General features: G+C 40.3%; 2 protein-coding genes across 4 annotated transcripts in view; both read left to right on the forward strand.

The window, feature by feature from the left end:
- The window catches only part of TCTN3 (tectonic family member 3), a 28,665-nt gene extending 25,881 nt beyond the window's left edge, over positions 1–2,784 (forward strand). For both annotated transcript variants that reach the window (XM_079136660.1, XM_079136661.1), the window contains exon 14: positions 1,031–2,784. In XM_079136660.1, the coding sequence (XP_078992786.1) occupies positions 1,031–1,267 (237 nt within the window). In that variant the 3' untranslated portion in view covers positions 1,268–2,784. The remainder of the gene's footprint in view (positions 1–1,030) is intronic.
- A 7,700-nt stretch (positions 2,785–10,484) lies between these two features.
- Positions 10,485–22,604, forward strand: part of ALDH18A1 (aldehyde dehydrogenase 18 family member A1) — a 42,755-nt gene continuing 30,635 nt past the window's right edge. Inside the window, exons 1-2 of one of the 2 annotated variants that reach the window (XM_079135990.1) lie at positions 10,485–10,702; positions 13,559–13,671. In XM_079135990.1, the coding sequence (XP_078992116.1) occupies positions 13,587–13,671 (85 nt within the window). In that variant the 5' untranslated portion in view covers positions 10,485–10,702; positions 13,559–13,586. The remainder of the gene's footprint in view (positions 10,703–13,558; positions 13,672–22,604) is intronic. The other variant, XM_079135989.1, reaches the window with a different exon arrangement.

Consider the following 22,604-nt stretch of genomic DNA (forward strand, 5'->3'; position numbering starts at 1 on the left):
TCAGAAGTTACATTAGCTCTATGCCAAGTTTCTAGTGACCTCACTGCTTACAAAACAACGAGTCAATATGACGTGTAAGATTATCACAGCTCTAGCCCTACACCCATTTTTAAAACAAACTAAAATAAATAAGTACAGTTCCAGTCCCTAGAAGGGTGATTCCGGGTAAAAATCACATTTCTAGAGCAAGGTGCTTACTGTTTTTAGGTGCCACAGTGGAAGATATGTACATCAGAGTTATGAAAAGTAAATAACAAACTCTCCATTCTAGGTTCCACAAGGTAGTTATTTTCTGTCAAATTATAATCAGACATTTGCTTGGTAAGCACAGAGTCAGAAGAAAATGAACTCATTTTAGATAAACATGACTCCAGTGTTTGACATCATCACTATAGCCATATCAACCAAAAGCCATGTCCGTTAGATCAGATATTTGCATCAAGCTGACAAAGTCCTTTCTCCTGGGAACATCCATCTTATTTGAGTTGAATTAGTATGTAATTGGGAGGATCCTTTCTATCTTTCTAAACCAAGAGTGTGAACCTGATGGGTTTTGTTTGTTTTTTGTCTACATTACTGAGTTCTTTGCTTTTTCCATAAAATTTTACCTTTTTTTCTACAATGAAATTTCACCTTTTTTGACTGCTTCCACTTGCATATGTGTGCTTTTTTAGAGCCTGCAGCCTTCTGGGACCTGATAGGGTAGAGCTGCTCAGCACATAACAGCAGTAGTATTGTCATCTGGTCTCTCTGATACCAGGCAGCTCCCCAAATGGGGTCAGCTAGAGTCAGTCTTTAGGTAGGTGTAACTGTTCAGTTCTAGTGTCATGGACTGTTGCTATGAAATTCATTTCCTTGTGTCTCACACACACACAAAAAAAGAAAGAATTACATAAAACCAATGTGAGAAAAAGGTATATCTTGCTTAGAGTGTTTGGAGTCTGTCTTCAGGGAAAATAATAAGAGCCAAGGTGGAGGATTTTGTGAATGGATACTGAATACTGACCTATCATTGAATTTCCTCCTATAGGATTACCAGCAAGTAACAGAAGTACATTTGACAACTCTTGTGAACTTTGTGGACATTACTCAGAAGCCAGAGCCTCCAAGGGGCCAACCCAAAATAGACTGGAAATTGCCATTCGACTTCTTCTTTCCCTTCAAAGTTGCATTCAGCAGAGGGGTAGACTCTCAAAAAGGCTCAGTGTCTCCCATCCTTATCCTGTGCCTGTTTCTACTTGGAGTTTTCAACCTAGAGACTACGTGAAGAAAAAAAATAATCAAATTTCAGTTTTCCCTATGGGAAGCTCTGAGGCAGCCTACTTCTCTTGGCTAAATAAATCCCTACCTGCTCATTACTAAAGGAGAGCATTTGGGTTAATACTCAATTCCTAAATGAAGGAACCTTTATATAGAAGGTATTTCAGAAAAGCAATAAAAATATTTCTTTCATCATAGCTCTCTGCAGGCCACCAGGTACACACTAGTTTCTCTACTTTTTAAGCTGGGGAGACAAAGGCCCCTCCTCCAACCCTTTCAGCTGTGTTTTACCTGACTGAAGGTTTGCAAGAACTTCATCCATCTGCTCACAGGCACAGTCAGGCCCAGCAGGAAAAGGAACTCCTGCTGTCACCCAGAGTGAACTCAGGAATGGCTGCCCTCTGGACTTCAGAGTAGCTGACAGTTCAGGCCAGAAAACTGCTGGCTATGTATTTGTCTGGCTCCTTTGCCAAAGTCTGGCCCCACCCTTTGCCCAGGGATGAGTAGAAAAAGCAACTCTTTCTACTCAGTTTCCAAAGTGAATGTTGGAATGCCAGCTCCCCTTTCCACTGGCAAATGACCTTACCATTCATTTCTGCTCATTCCTTCCCTTCACTGTGTTGAGGGGAATAAAACCCATCGAGAGCTTTGTTGCACCAAGTCCAGCAGGACAGGAGAAGTTAACAGCTCCGTGGTATGCTTCATGATGATTGCTGTTGTGTGTAAGAGATTGATGAAAGAAAACTTTCATAAATCAGCACAATAGCATGCGAATCAAGGGACTTGGATTCTTTTCCTGGGATATACTCTCTGAAGACCCCAATTTTATGCTAGTGACATTAGTAGTGGGTTCAGCATGAAATCTGTTTTTATAAGCATAAGAATGGCACCTTACAAAGAGCCCTGACTGTCTGGCAAAACCAGAGATTCTGGCTTGCAGGTAATACTCCTGAAAAGGTAATTTCCTATTATTCTTTTTTTTATTTTATTTTTTTTTTTTTGTACTGTGCTGGGGATCGAACCCAGGGCCTTGTGCTTACAAGGCAAGCACTCTACCAACTGAGCTATCTCCCCAGCCCTCCTATTATTCTTGAGTGGAGAGGAACTGGTTTAGAATTATCACAGAAAACTTGACAGCATAAAAAGGCCGAGGCCTGCAGCAGACTCATGTTATCCTTGTAATTAAACTTTTTATGAAAACTACATCATTAAATATAATTATTTTAAACTTTAAGTCTCTTTAGTGTAAGGAATTGAATATAAAGAATAGGATACAATGCTGGGCATGTGGCACATGTCTATAATCCCAGCTTCCCAGCTACTTGGGAGTCCAAAGCAGGAAGATCACAAGTTCAAGACCAGCCTGTACAATTTAGACCCTTCTTCAAAATAAAGAACGAAAAGGGATGGGGATGTAGTTCAGTGGTAAAGTGCCCTTGAGTTCCATACCCAGTACTACCAAAATAAAGGAGGAGGAGGAATAGGATGTAATAGAATAAGTCCAGTGAAACTATTGGTATAGAAGTACAGCTCCTCTATGACCTGACAATTCAGTGGGGGAAGACTGACATGTGACACAGGAGACACATTTGTTCCAAGAAGCAGATGATCATTGTGGCCTAAACTAGTGAGGGGCAAGATCTGAGGAGGTGGTGAGATTGGCCCCAATGTGGTGGGATGGGTAGGACTGAGAGAATGAGTGGAAGGGAGGAGGTGATTTCATGAACCTAAATAGCCTGAGTGAAGGCTCAGGGGTTCCCATGGACCAGGCCAAGGGACTAAAGTGATTGTAGTAGAAACACTGAGTAGACAAAAAAAGTACAGGAGCTTATTATTTGGGGACTTGAAAGCCAGGCAGAAAGGACTGGGAGACTTTTTTAATATGCTCTGAAACTAAAATTGCTTTTTAATAAAGCATTTACTTTGTTATAATAAATTCTACTTCTTGAGAAGAAAATGCTAATTGTAAACATCATCTCTGACTGGTTTATCACTTTGTTCTACTCCAAAGTCCCTGGAAAGTAACCAGTTTCCATGGAAGAAAGGCAAAGTTCTTAGGCAGTTATCACTAAGCCAGAGGAAGTGCTTCCATACAGGGGTGATTCTGCACAGTGAATTCAGAAACTGGGAAGCCAAAGGCACAGTTGGCACCAGTGCCCACTGTGTGATCCCCAATAGAGATGTCATTTAATTTGGCAATCCTGCCTGCAAGGAGGCCTTGGTAAAACTGATCACAAAGCTGGTAGAATATTTAGGTTCTCCAGGTTTGGTCTTTAAGGGAAATGGCCTTAAGTACTATTCATCCTAGGTTATGGGGTAGCAGACACCCAATCCACTCAAAATGGACTCGAGTTCTTTTCAGAGTCTGGTCCCTCTGTTCCTTTATTCAGATCCTTATTCCCATGAGACTGTTCCATAACAAAAACATATGTAAGTATAATTCATTTATCTTAAAATTTGCCTTCTATAAAATTCAGTGTTTTAAGTATCTTCATAGTTACCACCACTACTTTCAGAATGTTTTCATCACCTTATAAATAAAAGTATACACCCATTAGCAGTCACCATTTTTTCTCTTTCCCCCACCTGCTAGCAGTCACTAATATCCTGTTACTATAGGCCTACCGGTTCTAAACATCTTTTAAAATGTAGTCATACACTATGTGATCTTTTGTTCCAGTCTTCTTTCACTTAGCATATTTTTAAGGTTCATCCATGTTGTAGCATGTACAGTACTTTGTTCCTTCAATGGCCGAACACTATTCCACTATATAGATATACAGATATACAACATTTTATTTATTCATCTATCAGCTGATGGACATTTAGGTTGTACTTACTCTTTGGCTGTTATCACCATTCATACACATTTTTGTGTGGACATGCTCTTCATTTTCTTGGGTATATAAATAGTGGATTTGGTGAGTGAAATGAAACTGTTTAACTTACTGAGGAACTCCCAGACTCCTTTCCAAACTGATTGTAGTATTTTACAGTTCCACCAGGGGTTCAAATTTCCCCTAGGCAACAAACCATTTGTTACTTTTTTATTTTAGCTATCCTAATGGATCAGAAGAAGTCTCTCATTATAATCACCCTGCCATTTGTTTTGTTTTGTTTTGTTTTGAGCAGCACTGGGAATTGAGCCCAGGGTCTTGCATATGCTAGGCAAGTGCTCTATCACTGATCTATTCCTCCTTTTTAAATTTTATTTTGAGATAGGATCAGATAGGATCTCGCTAAATTGCTGAGGCTGGCCTTGAATTTGTGATCCTCCTGCCTCAGCCTCCCAAGTCACTGGAATTACAGATTTGCACCATTGCATCCAGCCATCGTGATTTTTTAATCTGTAGCATACAGAGATCTTATGCCAGAAATAAGCACATATGTTCTTGCAAAGTGGAGGTACCCCAACAGTGTTAGTTTTCATCCCTACCTCTGCTAATAAACTATTTTCCAAATACAAGGCTGTTTGTTGAACATACCGTAGATAAGATTTTATGGCCATATTATCTCCACTGTCCTTGTAACAGAACTTCTCAATGATTGCCTTTCATCAAGTTCTACACCTAGTTTTCTCTACATTTCGGAAACTATAGAAAATGCCATCTTCTTAATTCCTTCCCTTTATCTACACAGGTAAGTTATCAACCATATACCTTCCTGTATAAAAGGTCTTTATTATGATCATGTATTCAATTTAAGAACAAGGGGTATGTACAATTTGGACAAAATAAAATTGAAATCACAGTCAGCTCACTGCAGGTCTGGGAAAACAGGTACTCTCAAATATTTCTAGTGGGACTGTAAATTGATAGAAACTTCAGAAGAAGGGCAGGTAACTATTTGATAATATGTATCAAAAGCCTTAAAAATGTTTATAAACTGACCCAACAATCCCAATTATTAAACACCCAAGGAGAAAAAAAACATTCAATAATACAGGACTAAAAAAAAAAAAAAATACAGGACTAGTTATAGTTCATTTATAGATTGAAATGTTGTCACTGAAAATTGTGTAGACTTGCCTTTACTGCAACAGGGAGATATTTATGATCTATTTTTACTTGAACATAACAGACTAAAAAATAGTGCATATGCTCTGTGTTCCTGTTTTGGTAAGACAAAAAAATATTTATGCATATGTGCATGGCAAACAAAAGCCCTGAAAGGCTACATGTCAGAAATGAAGCTTTTAGAAAAGTAATATCTCAGATTTTTACAGCCAGAGACTAAAACTATATTTTGAAGAAAACAGATATTTGGTTCTCTTATTAAAACTTCTGTATGTGATCTGTAGGAATGTTCTGCATTTATGAATCACTTCCCTCTTCTATTGATATGTTTAGCATTCTAGGCCTGTCTGGGAGTGTTTCCCAAATGCCTGTCCCAACATAATCTGCTGGGGTTCTTTATAAAAATACCGATTCCTGGGTCCTAACCCTAAGAGATTCTCATTCGCTGATGGAGGAGGGGGCTTACAAGGTGAAGACTCCCAAGAATCTGAATTTTTTTAAAGCTTTCCTGGTGCTTCTGTTGTACAGCCTAATTTGTGAAAACTATAAAATGATGTTTTATAGTGTGGCTGAAACTTGTTCCATTTAAGTGTCCCATCACGGCCAACTTATATGAATATGTCCATCCTTTCTCTGAGCATTCCCATTACTCAGACCTCTGCTAAAGGAATGGGCCCAGTATTTTAGTCAGCTCTTTTGTTGCTGTGATCAAAACTTTATAACAACTTAATAAAAACTTTAAGGAGGAAAAATATATTTTGGCTCACGGTTTCAGAGGTTCTCAGTTCATGGTTGGCTGCCGCCATAGCCCTGGGCCCAAGATGAGGCAGAATATCATGGCAGAAGAATGTAGTGGAGTAAAGCAGCTCAGAACATGGCAGCCAGGAAGTAGAGAGACAGTTCTGCTCACCAAGGACAAAATATATACCCCAAAGACACACCCTAGGTGAACTACTTCCTTCAGCCACACCTTACCTGCCTACATTTATGACCCAGTTAATTCATATCAGTGGATTAACCCACCGATTAGGTTACAGATATCTTAATCTAATCATTTCATCTTGGAAAATGTTTACATTGTCTCACACCTGGGCTTTTGGAGGACACTTCATATCTAAACCATAATACCCAGTGTTTGGTTTATGTCCCATGCACAACCTTCCTATCCCTGCCACAGAAGACTGGTCTAAGAATGGAGTTCTGAACCACACTAAGTCAGGAAGATTTTCTCTCCCAGAATTATTATTATTATTATTATTATTATTATTATTATATTTTTTGCGGTACTGGGGATTGAACCCAGGGCCTTGTGCTTGACAGGCAAACACTCTACCAACTGAGCTATATCCCCAGCCCCATCTCCCAGGAATTTTTGACTGAGACTAAGACTAGAAGTTAGTCAGGATTGGACACTAACCGTAAGAGACGTTTGGAACTGGGGAAGCCATTTTCTACCAAATTTTCATTAATGGAGAGTCAATTAAAAGGACTGACTTGGGAGTGACATTGGCCTAGTTATATTGTCATATTGTGTGCATGTATGAATATGTAACAACAAATCCCATCAATATGTACAACTATAATGCACCAATAAAAAACATGAAAAAAAGGAAGAAAAAGCAGATGTACAGAGAGAAATGTAAACAAGAGACTGAGAAATGGAGGGTATATTGGTTCCTAATTTCCAAGTCCTTGTCCTTCCCCCTTTTGAGACCCAAGTTTACCACCTTCCCTTGAAGACTATCAGTTAGTTACTCCTACTAAATTGATTTGTTGAAATGAATTTCTGTTCTTTACAATTAATGTGAGATTAAAAGAACTGAAGCCTAACAGACAGTATCTAAAGAAGCAGTCCTTAATCCTGCATTCTTGTAGCCCAACATTTAATGTCCCACTTCCTATGTGACTTTCTGATCATGTCTAGCCTTATTTTCATTTGCTGAGACAAAAGTTAAATCTCTCCAAAAAGAATCTTTTTTATCATATGCAGGAAAGATTCCATGGTTGAATAACTCCCTTGACTTCTGTAATAAGACACACTACCTCATGTGTCTGGTATTTGATTTTTCCCAATGCATAGTCACATATCCCATTTCTTTAATACAAGAAGTAAAGTAGTAATGAAAGTATTAGTAATAAAATAGAAAGTGTGTGTGCAGCATTTTTATATTTGATACTTTTTAACATCATTATGAGATAGACAAGGAATGTGTTATAAGCCCAGTACATTTCTTTCTTTTCTCAGTGCCGGAGATCAAACCCAGGTCCTATGCCCCAACCCACTTTCTTATTTGAAATAATTAAATCAATATGTCCCAGCCCACTTTCTTATTTGAAAAAAAAAAAAAAAAACCCAATATGTCCCAATATGTCTTCTTATTTGAAAAAATTAAACCAAAAGGAATTAAATGTTTATTAAATAGTTATTTAATAAATATTTATTATCTATTATGTTCCAGGAATATACTTTCTTGTTCCTAGGGACTTACAATTCTAGCAGGGAAGTCAGATAAGCAATTACCATAAGTTACTGTGTGGGTTAAGGTAAGAACCAGGACCAGCTTTCTAACATGGAGAAAACCCCATTCCCTTAGCTCTAGCTATACCCACAAGTGCCTATTTTGCCTGAAGTACATGATGAGAATCTTAAAAGAAAAGCCAAGATACCAGATGTAACTTATGTGAGGTCAGTTTTATTTCTTTCACTTATTTTATCCTACATCAAACCCAAAATGCTCAAATTTTAACATGTTCCATGCTTTCATCCTGTTACCAAACTCAGGTTCTTGGATCCAGAGTTGTAGAAATGTACACTGGACCCAGAAAGAATTTGAAGCCCAGACAAGGCTTTATTGAGACTTCTGCTCCATCCAGAAGGTAGTCAGCATCCAGTGAGCAGGAATCCCATGCTGATGCAAGCAAAAAACAAAAGGGAATAGCTTTTGTGGCATCCCCGGGATAGGCAGAACCTGGGCCTCTTGTTGTTTTCACATGTAGAAGTGGGACTTCAGTTGCACGTGAGCTCTTCTCCATCATGCTTCTTTGTGTAACACATCTCATTACCATCTTAAGCCTCTACCTAGTGATGTCTGTTTTTGTAGCAATAAGGTAAAGTAACTGTGGTTACTCTGCTGATTATTCTATACATGCATTTGCCCCTCACCACCTGGTGTTGCCCCTTATCATCTGGTACACACTCTGACATTATTATTTACAGAATAGTGCACTTTGTCTGGCATTAGCTGCCATTTCTGCAGACCACAGTCTCAGAAGCTGAGCTGGCTTTCCCATCTTCCCACCTCCTGGCATGTTATCTCACTCCTATAGGCTTGAAGATTGGCTCACCTTTTAACTCCTAATTTTCTGACATAGCTGTTAATCCAGTAAGACTGAGAGCTACCTTGACTGTCATATTTTCCCTGAAAGATGTGCATCCCTAACTCCTAAGGGCTCCTGTTCTTCATGGTGGGGGGCCCTGACTATGTCAATCCCTCACCTCAAAGAGCTGCTTCCCTCATTTATTTCCTGACTCACTGCATTACAGTATCATCAGCTTCCCAAGTACTGCTCTGCTCACTCTCCCACTTCGAGTAGTGAGTGTTGTCAGTTCTTCTTTCTTTTTGTTCCCACACCCACTACTGGGGCCTTTTGTCCAGCCATCATTTCTTCCTGGGCCTTGGCAATAGGTTAATCAACCTTGCAGCTTCCACCCCCTCTTACTGATTTCTGAAACAAAAATCTGATCATATCATTCAAACACTTTGAAAGTTTTGACTCTCTGTCTCTGAGGACCAAAACATTCAGAATCTTTAACATAGCACAGAAAAACCATTTGCAAGGTGGGCTCCCTGCCAGATCTCTTCTGTCACATCCCACGTGCAGTCTTTTCTCACAGAGTGCTCCTGCATATTCCATTCCTCTTATATTCATGTTCCTCTTTTCTCTTCTAGGTGAACTACTTACTTCTTGTCTTTCAAAGCACAGTTCAAATGACAACTTTTTTAAAAGCCATACCTGAATCTCTGGGCACCTGCTTCTCTAGTGTTTATCACATTGTGCTGTAATGATTTGCTTGTACATACATCTCTCCCACAAGGCGAGTGAACTCATCTAAAGTAGAGGACAATGTTTTCCTCAACACCTAGGGGAATGCCTGGCAAATAAAGTAGCTGTCAGTCCATTTTGTGCAGCCATAAAAGAATGCCAAAGACTGGGAATTTTATTTTTTTAAAGTGGAAATTGATTTCTCACAGCTTTGGAGGCAGGAAAGTCCAAATTCAAAGCCCTAACATCTGGTGAAGAAGTTCTTATTTGTCCTCACATGGTAGAATGAAGAAAGACAAGCCAAGGTGTCACCTGGCATGGTTGAAGATCGGAAGTGGGCAAACTCACTCCTGCAAACCTTACTTACAATGCCTTTAATCATTATGAGTGCAGATCCCTCCTAACCTAAAACTTCCCATTAGGCGGGAGGAGCAGCTCCCAATACTGCTGCATGGAGGGTTAAGTTTCCAGCATATGAAATTTGGGGGAATTAATTGAGATGATAGAAGTAGCCAATGTTTAATGAATCAAAAAATGAAGTAAACAGACTCAGCCTTATTGTCAGGACTATAAAAGCATAGGCATCAACCTCCAGTCAAACAACATCCCCCTCAACTATGCAGGGACATGTCCTCTGAAGAGAGCACAGCAGGTAAGAAAAGAGGGAGAAACCCTGTACTCTGATTTTAAGGGTAGATCTGCTTTCACCTTTGGAATAATTCCAATCATTAGAGATTTATCTATTTTAATATGCAATATTCTTACCTCTACCTTTGCTGAAAGAAAGAGTTAGGCTGACACTAATAGGAAAACTTCCAATTACTTAGGTGGCAAATCATTTGGTTGTAGTGCCAAATTTTACCCATTTAAACAGCCAAACTTTGCCTGGCCGCTTTGTAAATTGGTCCGAAATATTTCCAAGGTAAGCGTGGGATATAAACGATCAACACTGATAAACACACCTTACGAAATTTACCAGTAGCTGAGGATGCCAACACCCCTTCCACCTCTCTGGAAGGGCTGGCCCGGCTGCTCTTGACAGTTCGGAGCCCCATCCCTCTGGGAGGACGTGGACGATCACCGGCGCCTGCAGCCCCGCCCACCACCGCCCGCGTCTGCCGGGGCCTGGCGCTGGCAGGGGGGCGGGATCCGCCACGTGGAGCGCCGGCCGGATTCTCGGAAGGCGCCTACGCGGTTGCCGCAGCGCAGCTCCAGGGTGGCCTGTCACGCTACGTCAACAGCGGAGGCCCCGCGGCCGGGGTTTGCTCCAACGCTGCTGACGTCACGTTATCGTGCGGGACGCAGACGGAAGAAAAAGGAGAAGGAGCGTGGGGCAGAATCAGCTCCGCGGGAGTGCGGGCCGGGCGGCCTGGACCAAGCAGGTATGCAACGAGCTGCGGGGACCGCAGGCACCGGCGTCTCTGCGGAGGCGAAGGCGCACCTGGCCGAGGGGGGAGGAGTGTGCGTGCACCGCCGCGGGCCACCCGGGGGATGGGGGCGCGGCCCCGGCGGGGACTGGGGCCCGGCGTCCAGGCCGGGGTCGGCGGGCTCGTGCTTGTGGGCGCGGACCAAGAGATGGCTCTGTCGCTGCTTCGCCAAGAGCGCGCTGCAGGGCTCGCGCACGCTTCCATATGCTGGAGGCGGGGCGTTGGGGGGGTGGGGCGGAGGGAGACCTGAGTTTTAGGGATGCCTGTGGACCCTCCAGCCTCTACTGATGTAGACAGAAAAATGAGTACTGGGCTAGACGAATCTGCAAGCCCCTTCTCAGCCCCAGAGTCCGGAAGCAGTTTCCACTGCACCTGACTGGCGATTGTAGTATACCAGGTTTGTAACAGGCCACTGTCAGGGGCCTGTGTCTGCAGTTCGCAGTGGGCCCACTGGGCATTCGAGAACATTTCCTGAGCAGGGGGATTAGCTCAAAACAGCCTTTGGCAATATGGCATATGGCGTGTGATTGATCCTTTCTAACACGTTGGGTCACACCCGAATTCCCCACACCCACCCCACATACCTTACCCCTTCCCCTGTCATTATCCCCTGCCCTTGAAGTGGTGAGATTTTTTATCTTTGGGCCTTTGCCTTGGTGTAGTGGTGAGCCATGTACTGAGCATGTGTTTCTTGGGTGAAGTTTGTTGGGACTGAAGTTCATTTCTCTGTCTACATCAGTAAGATAAGGGCGTTCTGTTTAGAATGTGTAGAGAGGTACTTGAGAAATGTCCTCAGGCAAAAAAACATGGAAACTTTTCCACCTGATGACAGTGAGTCTAGACACTGTGCGCAGACGGATACACACACACACACACACACACACACACACACACCTTTGTTCCCTGGTATCAGCTGTCTGCTTTTTGAGGAGTGATCAATTCTAGCAGGATGAACAGTCCATGGCAATATCGGGGATCACAACTGGAGAAAAGTGGTACAAGGGAATAGGCCAAGTGGCCTGGTTTCTAGGTCAGTCCTCAATGGGTAAATTAGTGGACCTTAAACATTCAGAGATTGCAGGTACCTTTGATAAAAGAGGGGTAAACAGTCTGCAAGTAATGTGTGTTATCATATCCATCAGTGACTATTGACTTCTTTGTGCCTATGATGGGTCCTGAAAAAATGAAAGATGAAAAGTTTGGGAGACGTGTTGGTGCCTAAAAGATAGGAGGAGGAAGAGTGACATTTATTGGTCATCTGTTATGATCAAGTACTTTCCATGCATTATCTCATTGTAACTATTACTGTCTCTTATTTACAAAAGAAATTTACTAGGAAATTAAGACTTAAAATTAAGTACCCTCCAAAAAGCACCAGCTCACACCTACAGAGCTGGAACCCAAACCTGTTCACTTTGAAAGTCCAAGTTCCCATCCTATTTACCTGGTTGACAGTGGTAAGTTGAGAAAAGCTAATCTGGAGGATTAAATCCAACATGGAATGCTAGAGTTGCTGGGGAAGGTTTCATGAAGGAGGTAGACCTAGAATTTAATGTTACCATTGATTGATTTTTTTTTTTAACCCTTTGGCTCTTCACAGGTATTTTGGAGAACTCACCAATAACTATTTCTTTAGTAAACCTTATTGAAGGAATTTATATAGAGGCAAACAGATTGTGGGCTCAAATCATACTTCAGGATTATATAGAAACAGAAGTCAATAGAGATCACTTCACATTTTCAGTTGCCTACCAAATGCTATGTTTTATAGCAGATGTATCCTGCACATCTCTCTCCCACTTCTGTGCCTTTTTACAGTATAAATTGTAGAGCAATACATGCCATTCCTTACCTTTCTTCACTATGGGTCTAAATTCTGTTTTTTTGAAGCACATTTATTTGGAATATATCCACCAATCTATAGAGCATAAGTTAAAGGGGAACCTGCTGGCAAAGAAAGTTCAAGGTTTTTCTTACCTTAGGAAAACAGCAATGTCCCTGAAACATAATAAGAACTGCAATAATGAATGGCTTCTTTATCTTGTACATATGGGAAGGAGTTCCCTGGGTTTTTTGTTTGTTTGTTTGTTTGTTTGTTGTTTTAGAATTAAACTTTTTGAAGCCTCAAGTTTGACCAGGGTGGGAAAATGCCCATATGCACCCTGTCCCCAATGCTGAGATGTCTAGTCATGTACTCATTCATCCTCATGAGATGTGCTGTCATTTAAAATGTTACCCAGTTGCAAGTATTGCCCCCTCCCACTCCTTTCCAGGAATGCAGTGTTGCTTTAGATTCCTGTGGGCAACAGGAAGAAATATGTGACTACAGCCTCTGACCTTTCATTTCTTTTGTGACTGACAAGAATCAAACTGACATTACATATATGTGAATTTCCATGTTTGATTGGTAGGTGGTGGCAGGACATGTCCATTCTAGAATGCTGGATTTGCTCATCTATTGGAGACCCCCAACAGTGTAAGGACTGTAATGAAGATCTAGTATCAATCTCTAAACATTGTACCTTAAAGCTTTTTCATCACTCAGAATATTCATAGTCCTAAGTTACTGTTTGCTTACATAAAAAATAAGGTGATACTGGAAAAGGAAGGGCTGGGGCTTGAGAGGGAACCATTTGTCCCTTCTCTCTTCTCTCTAATACAGAGAGAAGTGAGGTAGGAATTACTCTAATACAGAGGAGTTTAGAGCATAAGGGTCAAATTTTTACTCAAAGAGTATGGGGAAATGGAGGAAAATAAAATGAATTGTCTAGTATTTTTCATTATTCACATTTTAAAAATTGCATTCTGCAGATACTTGGATTAGTGACCACCTCTCAGCATGTTGAGTCAAGTTTACCACTCCAGGTTCCAGCCCTTCAACCATCTCCTGCACTGGGTCAAGTCCACAGCTGTCTCCAGATCTCGTATGTACCACTGATGAGTATGTGGGGATGTGGTGGTCAAAGTACTTTTCACACAAGTTGGTTCTTTTTTTTTTTTTTTTTTAAGATCTCAGTTGACATTATTACTGATCTAAACGAAAGGATTTAAGCAGAGGAGACTTCACTGTCATGATGTAACAGTGGTCACTTTATGCTTTGAATATAGTCTTTACTGCTCTTCCACTGCAACTTATTTTTGAAATGAACATGATTCTTTCTCTTCCACTCTCCCTGCTCCTCCCTAATCCCTCCCACTCCCTAGTCTCAGGGGAAATGGGATTTCCTTTTTTCCCCATTCTGGGCAGATTTAGCTGCCTTTAAGTACATACCTACCATAGGAATGAAGTAATCCAGACTTTGGGGATGGTACCAGAAGATCTCAGAAATGACTATACCCCAAATTAACAAGCAAATTACAATTCCAACAGAGAACATGTGAAATGTAGCCTTTGAATCACCTCTTTAAAAGCACCTCTATTCCTGCTGATGGGCAGAATCACAGCCTCTGGGACGGGTGTCCCCTATATTTCTCCTTTGCTAGCAAAGCAGTAAAACTTCTTTTTCCTTTTTCTTAAAACTGTGTCCTCATTATTGGATTGGCATGAAAGACAAGGACTGAGCTTTCAGTAACCGTGACATTGGTCTGTTTGGGAAATTTGGCTATCTTTTTCTTTCTCGGAGAGTCAAGATGTGGAGCTTTAGTATGGGGTGGCTCTATTTTGATTTTTAGTCTGGTCTGTGGTAGTCCAGTGCAGGAGCTTAGTCCAAAACAATGTCTTCTGTAATTTTTATTTAACAGAGTTTTCACTGTGTAATTTTATTGTTAAAGCATACTTTTCTATTTAATTTATAATTTAAAAATTAGCAATACTGCTTTTTATTTTTTATTTATTCTTCTTTTCAAGGGGATAGGCAGAGGTTTTTTTAGGAAAGGAGATACACATTCAAGGAAGAACAGGGACAATCTCAAAAGAGGTACCGTTGGGGTAAAGCAAGGAATATGCACTCAAAGGAGTATACACACAGACTACCTGCAGAGGGAGACATAGCCACTTTTTCTTTTTGAAGTACTGCTTTTTAATGCAGAAAATTTGGAAAACACAGAAAAATTCAAAGAAAAAGAATTCATAATGCCACTGCCCTAAGAGAACCATAGTCAACATTTTGATAAAGTCTCTTTTTTTTCCTGTGCCAGGCTGGAAATCAACCAAAGACCTCACACATGCTAGGCAAGTGGTCTACCACTGACATGTATAGCCAGTCCTGTAAAAGTCTTTATAATACATTTTCACTTTTTCTTTCTCTCTCCCGCTCCGCCCCCCCCACCTCTCTGTACACACACACACACACATATAACATTTTTTTGATATGCAATTGATTCCACAAATAGTATTTGGCAATCTGCTTTTTATAGTTAGATAAAAGGCATTTTCCCATATCAGTACAATATCTCATATAAATGAATCTCTACCATGGTATAGTTTTTAAAAAAAATGACAACATCTTAATTTCTTATTATTAAGTGTTATGTTCATTACCAAAAATTTAGGAAGTGCAAAGCATTTAAAATTATAAATTTTTTGCCAATCATACATTCACATTATGGAAATATCCATTATTAATATTTAGGAATATAAACTTCCAGACTATCTATCTATAAACACACAATTTTTTTTTTTTTTTTTTTTTTGTGGTGCTGGGGGTTGAACCCAGTTCCTTGTGCTTGCAAGGCAAGCACTCTACCAACTGAGCTATCTCCCCAGCCCTACACACACACTATTTTAAATGTGATTATGCTTGCTCTTTTTCCACTTCTTTCCTTTTAATACTTTTAATAGTGAATATTTTTTTTTAATCTCAATTTTTTTGTTTTATTTAGTTTTTAATATTATGGGTGTACCAGAGTGTACCCATTCACCCATTAAAGGACATCTAGGTCATTACTTTTTTGAGGGGTGTGCCATTTTGGTTTTTTTTTTTTTTTTATTTATTTTTATTGTAAACAAATGGGATACATGTTGTTTCTGTTTGTACTTGGAGTAACAGCATACCATTTGCATAATCATACATTTACATAGGGTAATGATGTTTGATTCATTCTGTTATTTTTTCCTTCCCCCCCACCCCTCCCACCTCTCTTTTCCCTTTATACAGTCCCTCCTTCCTCCATTCTTGCCCCCCTCCGACCCCCCATTATGTGTCATCATCCGCTTATCAGTGAGATCATTTGTCTTTTGGATTTTTGAGATTGGCTTATCTCACTTAATATGATATTCTCCAATTTTACCCATTTGCCGGCAAATGCCATAATTTTATTATTCTTTATAGCTGAGTAATATTCCATTGTATATATTTACCACAGTTTCTTTATCCATTCATCAATTGAAGGGCATCTAGGTTGGTTCCACAGTCTGGCTATTGTGAATTGAGCAGCTGTTAACATTGATGTGGCTGTATCTCTGTAATATGCTGATTTTAAGTCCTTTGGGTATAGGCTGAGTGTGCCATTTTGAATGAGACTGTTCGAACATTTGTGTACAGGATTTTGTGTGAATAGTTTTCATTTCTCTGGGATAAATGCCCCAAAGTATGCACTTGTTGGGTCTGATGATAGTTGCATGTTTAGTTTTACCAAAAACTGTCAAACTGTTTTTGCAGAGTAACTGAACTATTTTACATTCTCACTAGTAATATATGAGGTACCCACTTTATCTGCATTTTATCAGCATTTGATATTGTCACTTTTATTTTAGCTATTTTGATAGATGTATGATATAATCACATGGTAGCTTTAACTTGCTTTCCCTAATGACTAGTGGTGAGTATCTTTTCACACACTCATTTACCAACTATGTATCCTCTTCAGTGAAATGTTTTTTCATGTCTTGCTCATTTGTAAATGAATTTTTTTGGTTTTTCTCCAGCTGAATTTTGAGAATTCTTTGTATCTTCTAGGTACTAGTTCTTTGTCAGATATGTGGTTTGCAAATATCTTCTCCCTATTTCTTATCCTATCATTTCATTTTCTTAACAGGGCCTTTCACTGAAGAAAGTTTATTTGGATGAGGTTCAGTTTTTCAGTTTTCCTTTTTGTGGGTTATACTTTGGGGTCAAGTCTAAGAACATTTATATACAGCCTTAGGTCCTGAAGATTTTCTCCTCTGCTTTTTCTAAAAACTTTATAGTTTCACATTTTATATTTAAGTTCGTGGTCCATATGAGTTATTTTTGTATAAGGTGTGAAGTGTAGGTCAAGGTTCATTTTTTAGCCTGTGGATATCCAGTTCTAGCATCACTTGTCAGAGGGCTGTGTCTGATGTTTTGAGTTGACCGCCTCCTTGATACCACCCAAACGTGATGAGTAGTCCATCTCACAGCAAAATGACTTGGTCCATATCATCCAGAAAATCTCAGTCTCCCATTCACATGAAGAGGAGTATAAGGGTTAAAAGTTTAGAATCTTAGAGCAGGCTTCCCAACGCAAAAACAGTCTGCAGTGCTTGCCAATTAAGTCACTTGGTGACTTAAAAGATAACTGTCTCTTGAGGTCTCAGTGCTGTGGGTTAGCCTTGTGGACTGGGCTCAGCTATCAGAGACTGTGCCGGGTCTTGGAATGGCTCAGGACTGATTGCTAAGGACCAGGGATGCCTCACTGGGATGACAGGTCACCTCTGTTCCATGTAATCTCCCACCTCCAGCAGGCTGTCTGTCTTTTTCATATGATGTGTGTGGGTTCCCAAGAACATCATGTATGGAAGCTGTGAGACCTCTTAAGGCATAAGCTCATAATTTATAGTGTTCCTTCTGCAGAGGAAGTCACAGAGCCAGCCCAGATTCAAGGAGTGGGAATATAGATTCCACCTGTTGGTGAGAGAACCTGCAAAGCAGTATGGCCACTTTTATAATCCGGTAATATTGATAAGTCACTCAATTTCTCTGGGTCTCGGTTTCCTTTTTTATGAAATGGGAATAATAATAACAACTAACTTATGCATAAGAATTCAGTCAGATGGTAATGACATCTAATACTTTCTTATAATGCCAGCTATGTTAATATTAGCTGTAGGTTAATATTATTATTATGTAGCTATGTTAATATTACTGCAGAAGTATTAGATCCCTGTTTATGCCTGAACTCATTTCATCCCCCATAACAGCCTCATGAGATAGGTAAAGTAGCAGCAAGCAGAGGAGTTGCAATTCCAACTCAGGCATTCTGGCTGCAGAGCCTTCGTGTGTCCTTTTTACAGCCTCTGCCTATGTATAGCTTATATATGACTACTTAGCACAGTTCATGGTATACAGTAAGTGTTGATGTTATTAATCTCTTTAGCCTCATTTATAGAGGAAAACACTTTCTTTCTAAATTTTTATTGTGTATCATAATTTTATGTAATAGTGGGATTCAGTATGCCATATTCATTCATGCCCATAACACAATTTGATCAGTCTCATTACCTAGTGTTTTCTTCTCCCTCACCCTGATCTACTTGCTCTACTCTAATAATCTCCCTTCTATTATTATTATTTTAATTAGTACATTATAAATATATATACATATATTAAAAAGCAGGATTTATTGTGGTACACTCATACATGGACATAGCATAATTTGGCTGATTTCATTTTCCAGTACTTCCCCACATCCCCTACCCCTCTCTCCCCTGATCCTCTTTCTCTACTCTATTGGTTTCCCTTCTGTTTTTATGAGATTCTTTTTTATTCCTTTTCTTTCTCTCTCTCCCTCTTTTTATCTCTCTCCCTCCCCGGACCCAACCATTCTCTACCTTCCACATATGAGAAAATATTTGACCTTTGACTTCTGAGTCTGGCTTATTTCACTTAGCATCATACTTTCCATTTCCACCCATGTACCAGCAAATGACATAATTTCATCCTCCTTTATGGCTGAGTAAAGCTCCATTGTGTGTATAGACCACATTTTCTTTATCCATGCATCTGTTGATGGGTACTTGAGCTAGTGAAGGAGATACTTTCTGATCTTGTCCCTAGATTTCTAGACCTTTATATCCAGATTTTTCTGGCCCTGAAACCCTATGTTCACTTAACATGATGAGCAGACAAGCACAGGAGAAATAAGAAAGGCAAGGTGGGAAGATACTTGCAGAAAATCATAGAAGGAAGTGGAAGACCAGGGAGAGAGCAGTCATGGCGGGGTTCCTAACTAAGGTCTGGAAGACAGCCTCACCAGTTGTTAACATGAGGGCTCTGATGAAGAACTAGGGGCTCCTCATCCCTTAGAGTATAATCCATGGTACTCCTGAGGAATTTGGATACCCCTCCTCCCACCACACACATGCAAGTACACACACACACACCTTGCTATCCCCTCAGACCTGCTGGGGAAACAGATTTTCTTTGGGACTTAAAGCCTAAAGTTTCCTTAAAAGATGAGAAAGGAGGGGCTGGAGGGATAGCTCAGTTGGTAAAGTACTTGCCTTGCAAGCACAGGGCCCTGGGTTCAATCCCCAGCACTGAAAAAAAAAAAAAAAAAAAAAAAGATGAGAAAGGATGATTCATCCAGAAACCTTGAATTTTCCTAACCAAGTCCTTCTCAGGTCTCTGTGTGAGCCCTAAAAGGTATAATACACTGTAGAATATTAAAAAAAAAAAATTCCCAAGAAAGGTAGATTCAATCGGGGAAGGTAAACAGTGTTGTTCAACAGGACACCTAAGAATCCCTGGGTCACATGAAGCTGTCCTTGGTGTTAGGACCCCCTGGACTTGACTGAGTTTCTACCTTATTGAAACCTTGCTGATAATTGTGATCTCCTTTTAAACCTTGTCATCCCTAATCTACAGTAACCCAGTTATTGCAGCCAGAATGACCCTTGACTGCCTGGCACCAAGCTGTGCCTACCTCCTCTGCTGATAGAGGCCATGGGGCAGAAGTCTTCATGCTAGTTTGTCTGCTGGATTCCATTTGATCACCTGGACTGACCTCCTGGCCACACCTGTGCACCTGAGATGCTCTGTGAGGCTTCCCCACCCATGTTTATACCCTTTCAGGACGCAACAGCTCTGCCGTGGTCAGGAGAGACAAATAGCCACTAGGCTTAGAACTGATAGCAGCTGTAGGGGTACATGATACTTGATGTAGCTCTGAGCTCTGCAAACACCATTGATAATCCTAGGTCCAGACCCTAGGTCAGATCCAAGGAAGGTAAGACTCTTCCTCCATCACCCTTCTCTCTATCAAGTTGCTGAGGCCAAACCATTACAGGTACAACTTTTAAAACTTGATAGATTGATAGGTCATTTGATCTTCCCCCACCCCTTAAGATGATATCTCTTAAGACTGAGGCAGGTATCTATCTTGATAACCTAATAAAAAATAGGTACCCTAAAAACACACTAGTCCTTTAGTCCCAGAGATGTCCCCAGCAGGAAATGACAGTACCCCTTTGGGTCCAGAAAGTGTGCCAGAGCCCTTACAGCTTTGTACCAGGAACAAACCTGCAAGCCTACTGTGGAATAGTTCAGATAGTCTTTCTGGAATCCCCATAAACCTGAAATAGTTAGTTTTTTAAATCATTTAAGGGAAGGAAGAAAGGACTCTTTACTACCTTGTTGAAATTGCTCGTTCTTTGAATGATCTCGCTGATAAGCAGATGATGACACATAGTGGGGGGTGGGAGGGGGGCAAGAATGGAGGAAGGAGGGACTGTATAGAGGGGAAAGAGGGGTGGGAGGGATGGGGGGAAGGGAAAAAACAGAATGAATCAAACATCATTACCCTATGTAATGCACATGGTATGCTGTTATTCCATGTATAAACAGAAACAACATGTATCCCATTTGTTTACAATAAAATAAATTTTAAAAAAATAAAATAAATGAATTACATATAAAAAAAAAAAATTGCTCATTCTTAGATATGTGTGGAAGGAGTCTGGAGGAGGAGAACACACTCAACCTTCCAGGCCATGAGAATGAGCTTCCACCTCCTTTACTACCATTATTGCAGCCTAGCAATGAGGATGGTTAGGGAAGGAATTAGTGACCAGGAGATAGAGGTAGAGGCAGAGAAATTTGTCTGTAAAGAATGCTGATTCAGTGAGGGTAATTACTCTGTAATAGTTGAGCTATAGAACAGTGGTCCAAAGGGTGGCTTGGGACAGTTTTTTTTTAAGTAATTCATTTGAATATTTATTCATTGCTTATTATAAAGCATAAAGAACTCTTTGTAAGAAATTGCCTGAAGTTTAGTCCTGCCAACAGAGAACCCATGTTACCTACCTCCTTTTGCTTCTTGCTCTCGGGGAGTTCATTAAGGCATCTCTTTGCTGTGGGACCCCACCCCTATCTACTGATGGCATCTCCTCTCCTGCCTAGTCTCCACCCTCCTGCCTGTGCACTCCTTCTCCTTCCGACCAGTTAAATTAGGAGTATGTTATATGAAACTCACATAACAACAGCTCCAACAGGATAGAGGTGCGTGTCTCTGTCGTTTTCCTGAAGGGAGGCTGGCAGCCATAAGAAGGAAGGCAGTCCAGGGTTGCCATAGCAGCTCTGTGGAGTCATTGGGATGTGCTTCTTTTCCCTTATTCTTCACAGTTCCTAATGATCTCTTGTGGTCCCAAATGGGATTGAGCTCCAACCTTCATACCCCTGTTCCAGGCAGCAGGATGGATGAAGGAAAGTTCCTAGAAGTCCCACATATTTCATTAGCCAGAATTTAGTCACATGCTAATATATAACTGAGCAAGAAAGTCTGGGAAGTATTGCTTTTTAACTGGTGGCATTGTGCCCACTGATACATGGGGAACTGTTAATTTGAAAGAAAGGCTGAATAGATAAGTTAGTAAGCTGCCAATAGGAGGAGTTGGGCCCATGAGAAATGGGGAAGGAGTTCCTTGCCTGATGTTTCTCTCTTCTACTTTTGGCTTTATGCAGATATCTTTGTATGTGGGTGGGGGTGAGGAGGGGGGTACCAGGGATTGAACTCAGGACCACTTGACCACTAAACCACATCCCCAGCCCTTTTTTGTGTTTTATTTAGAGACAGGGTCTTACTGAGTTACTTAAGTCCTCGCCAAGTTGCTGAGGCTGACTTTGAATGCGCAGTCCTCCTGCCTCAGCCTCCCAAGCTGCTGGGATTACAGGCATGCACCACCTCACCCAGCTATGCAGTTATCTTTTAGAAATCTTTTACAGTGTTACAGGAAAAAGAGCCAGGAAAAGAATGCTTAGGAGCATATGTCCAAAGGGATAGAAAGAAATTATCTGAATACAACGTGGCTTTTTTTCAGAAAGCAATGTTTCTTTTATCTGGGTTCTTTTATCATTGTCATAGACATCAGGATTCCTGCTGTCGTGTCAGAGTAAAAACTTGTAGGTGGATTAGTTATGATTTTTTATTATTCGTACTGATTACCAACTCTTCAGTGTCTTTGCTTATCAGACTCTCCCTCTTTATAGTGGTGTGGTTTCTTTAGAAGCGCATATTTTTCTAATTAAGAAAGCAGTGCATTTTTTACTGCATAAATTTGGAATATATAGGAAAGGATGAAGAAGAAAATTTAAATCTCCCATAACCCCATCAATAAATAAAATATTAATATTTTGATTTATTTTATTCATCTTTTTTTCTGTACATTTAAATATATGTACATGAAACCACATAACTTGAGCATTTTCCAAAAATTCTAAAAATGTTAATCTTTCTCCCCTTTTCTTTGGACATTTATTCCACTTCTAATTTTTGATATCAATAGACATTCTAATAAATAGCTTCTTATACAACTCTTTGTGTTCCATCTCTGACTTAATTTCTTAGAATAAATTTATGAATATAGAATTGCTAGATCAAAAGATTGAACCTTTTTAAGACTTTTGTTGTATTTTACCAATGTGTCTTCAGGAAATATTGTTTCATTTATACTCTGCATCAG

The sequence above is a fragment of the Sciurus vulgaris genome (assembly GCF_902686455.1).
Source record: "Sciurus vulgaris genome assembly, chromosome: 4".
In the NCBI taxonomy this organism is placed as follows: Eukaryota; Metazoa; Chordata; class Mammalia; order Rodentia; family Sciuridae; genus Sciurus; species Sciurus vulgaris.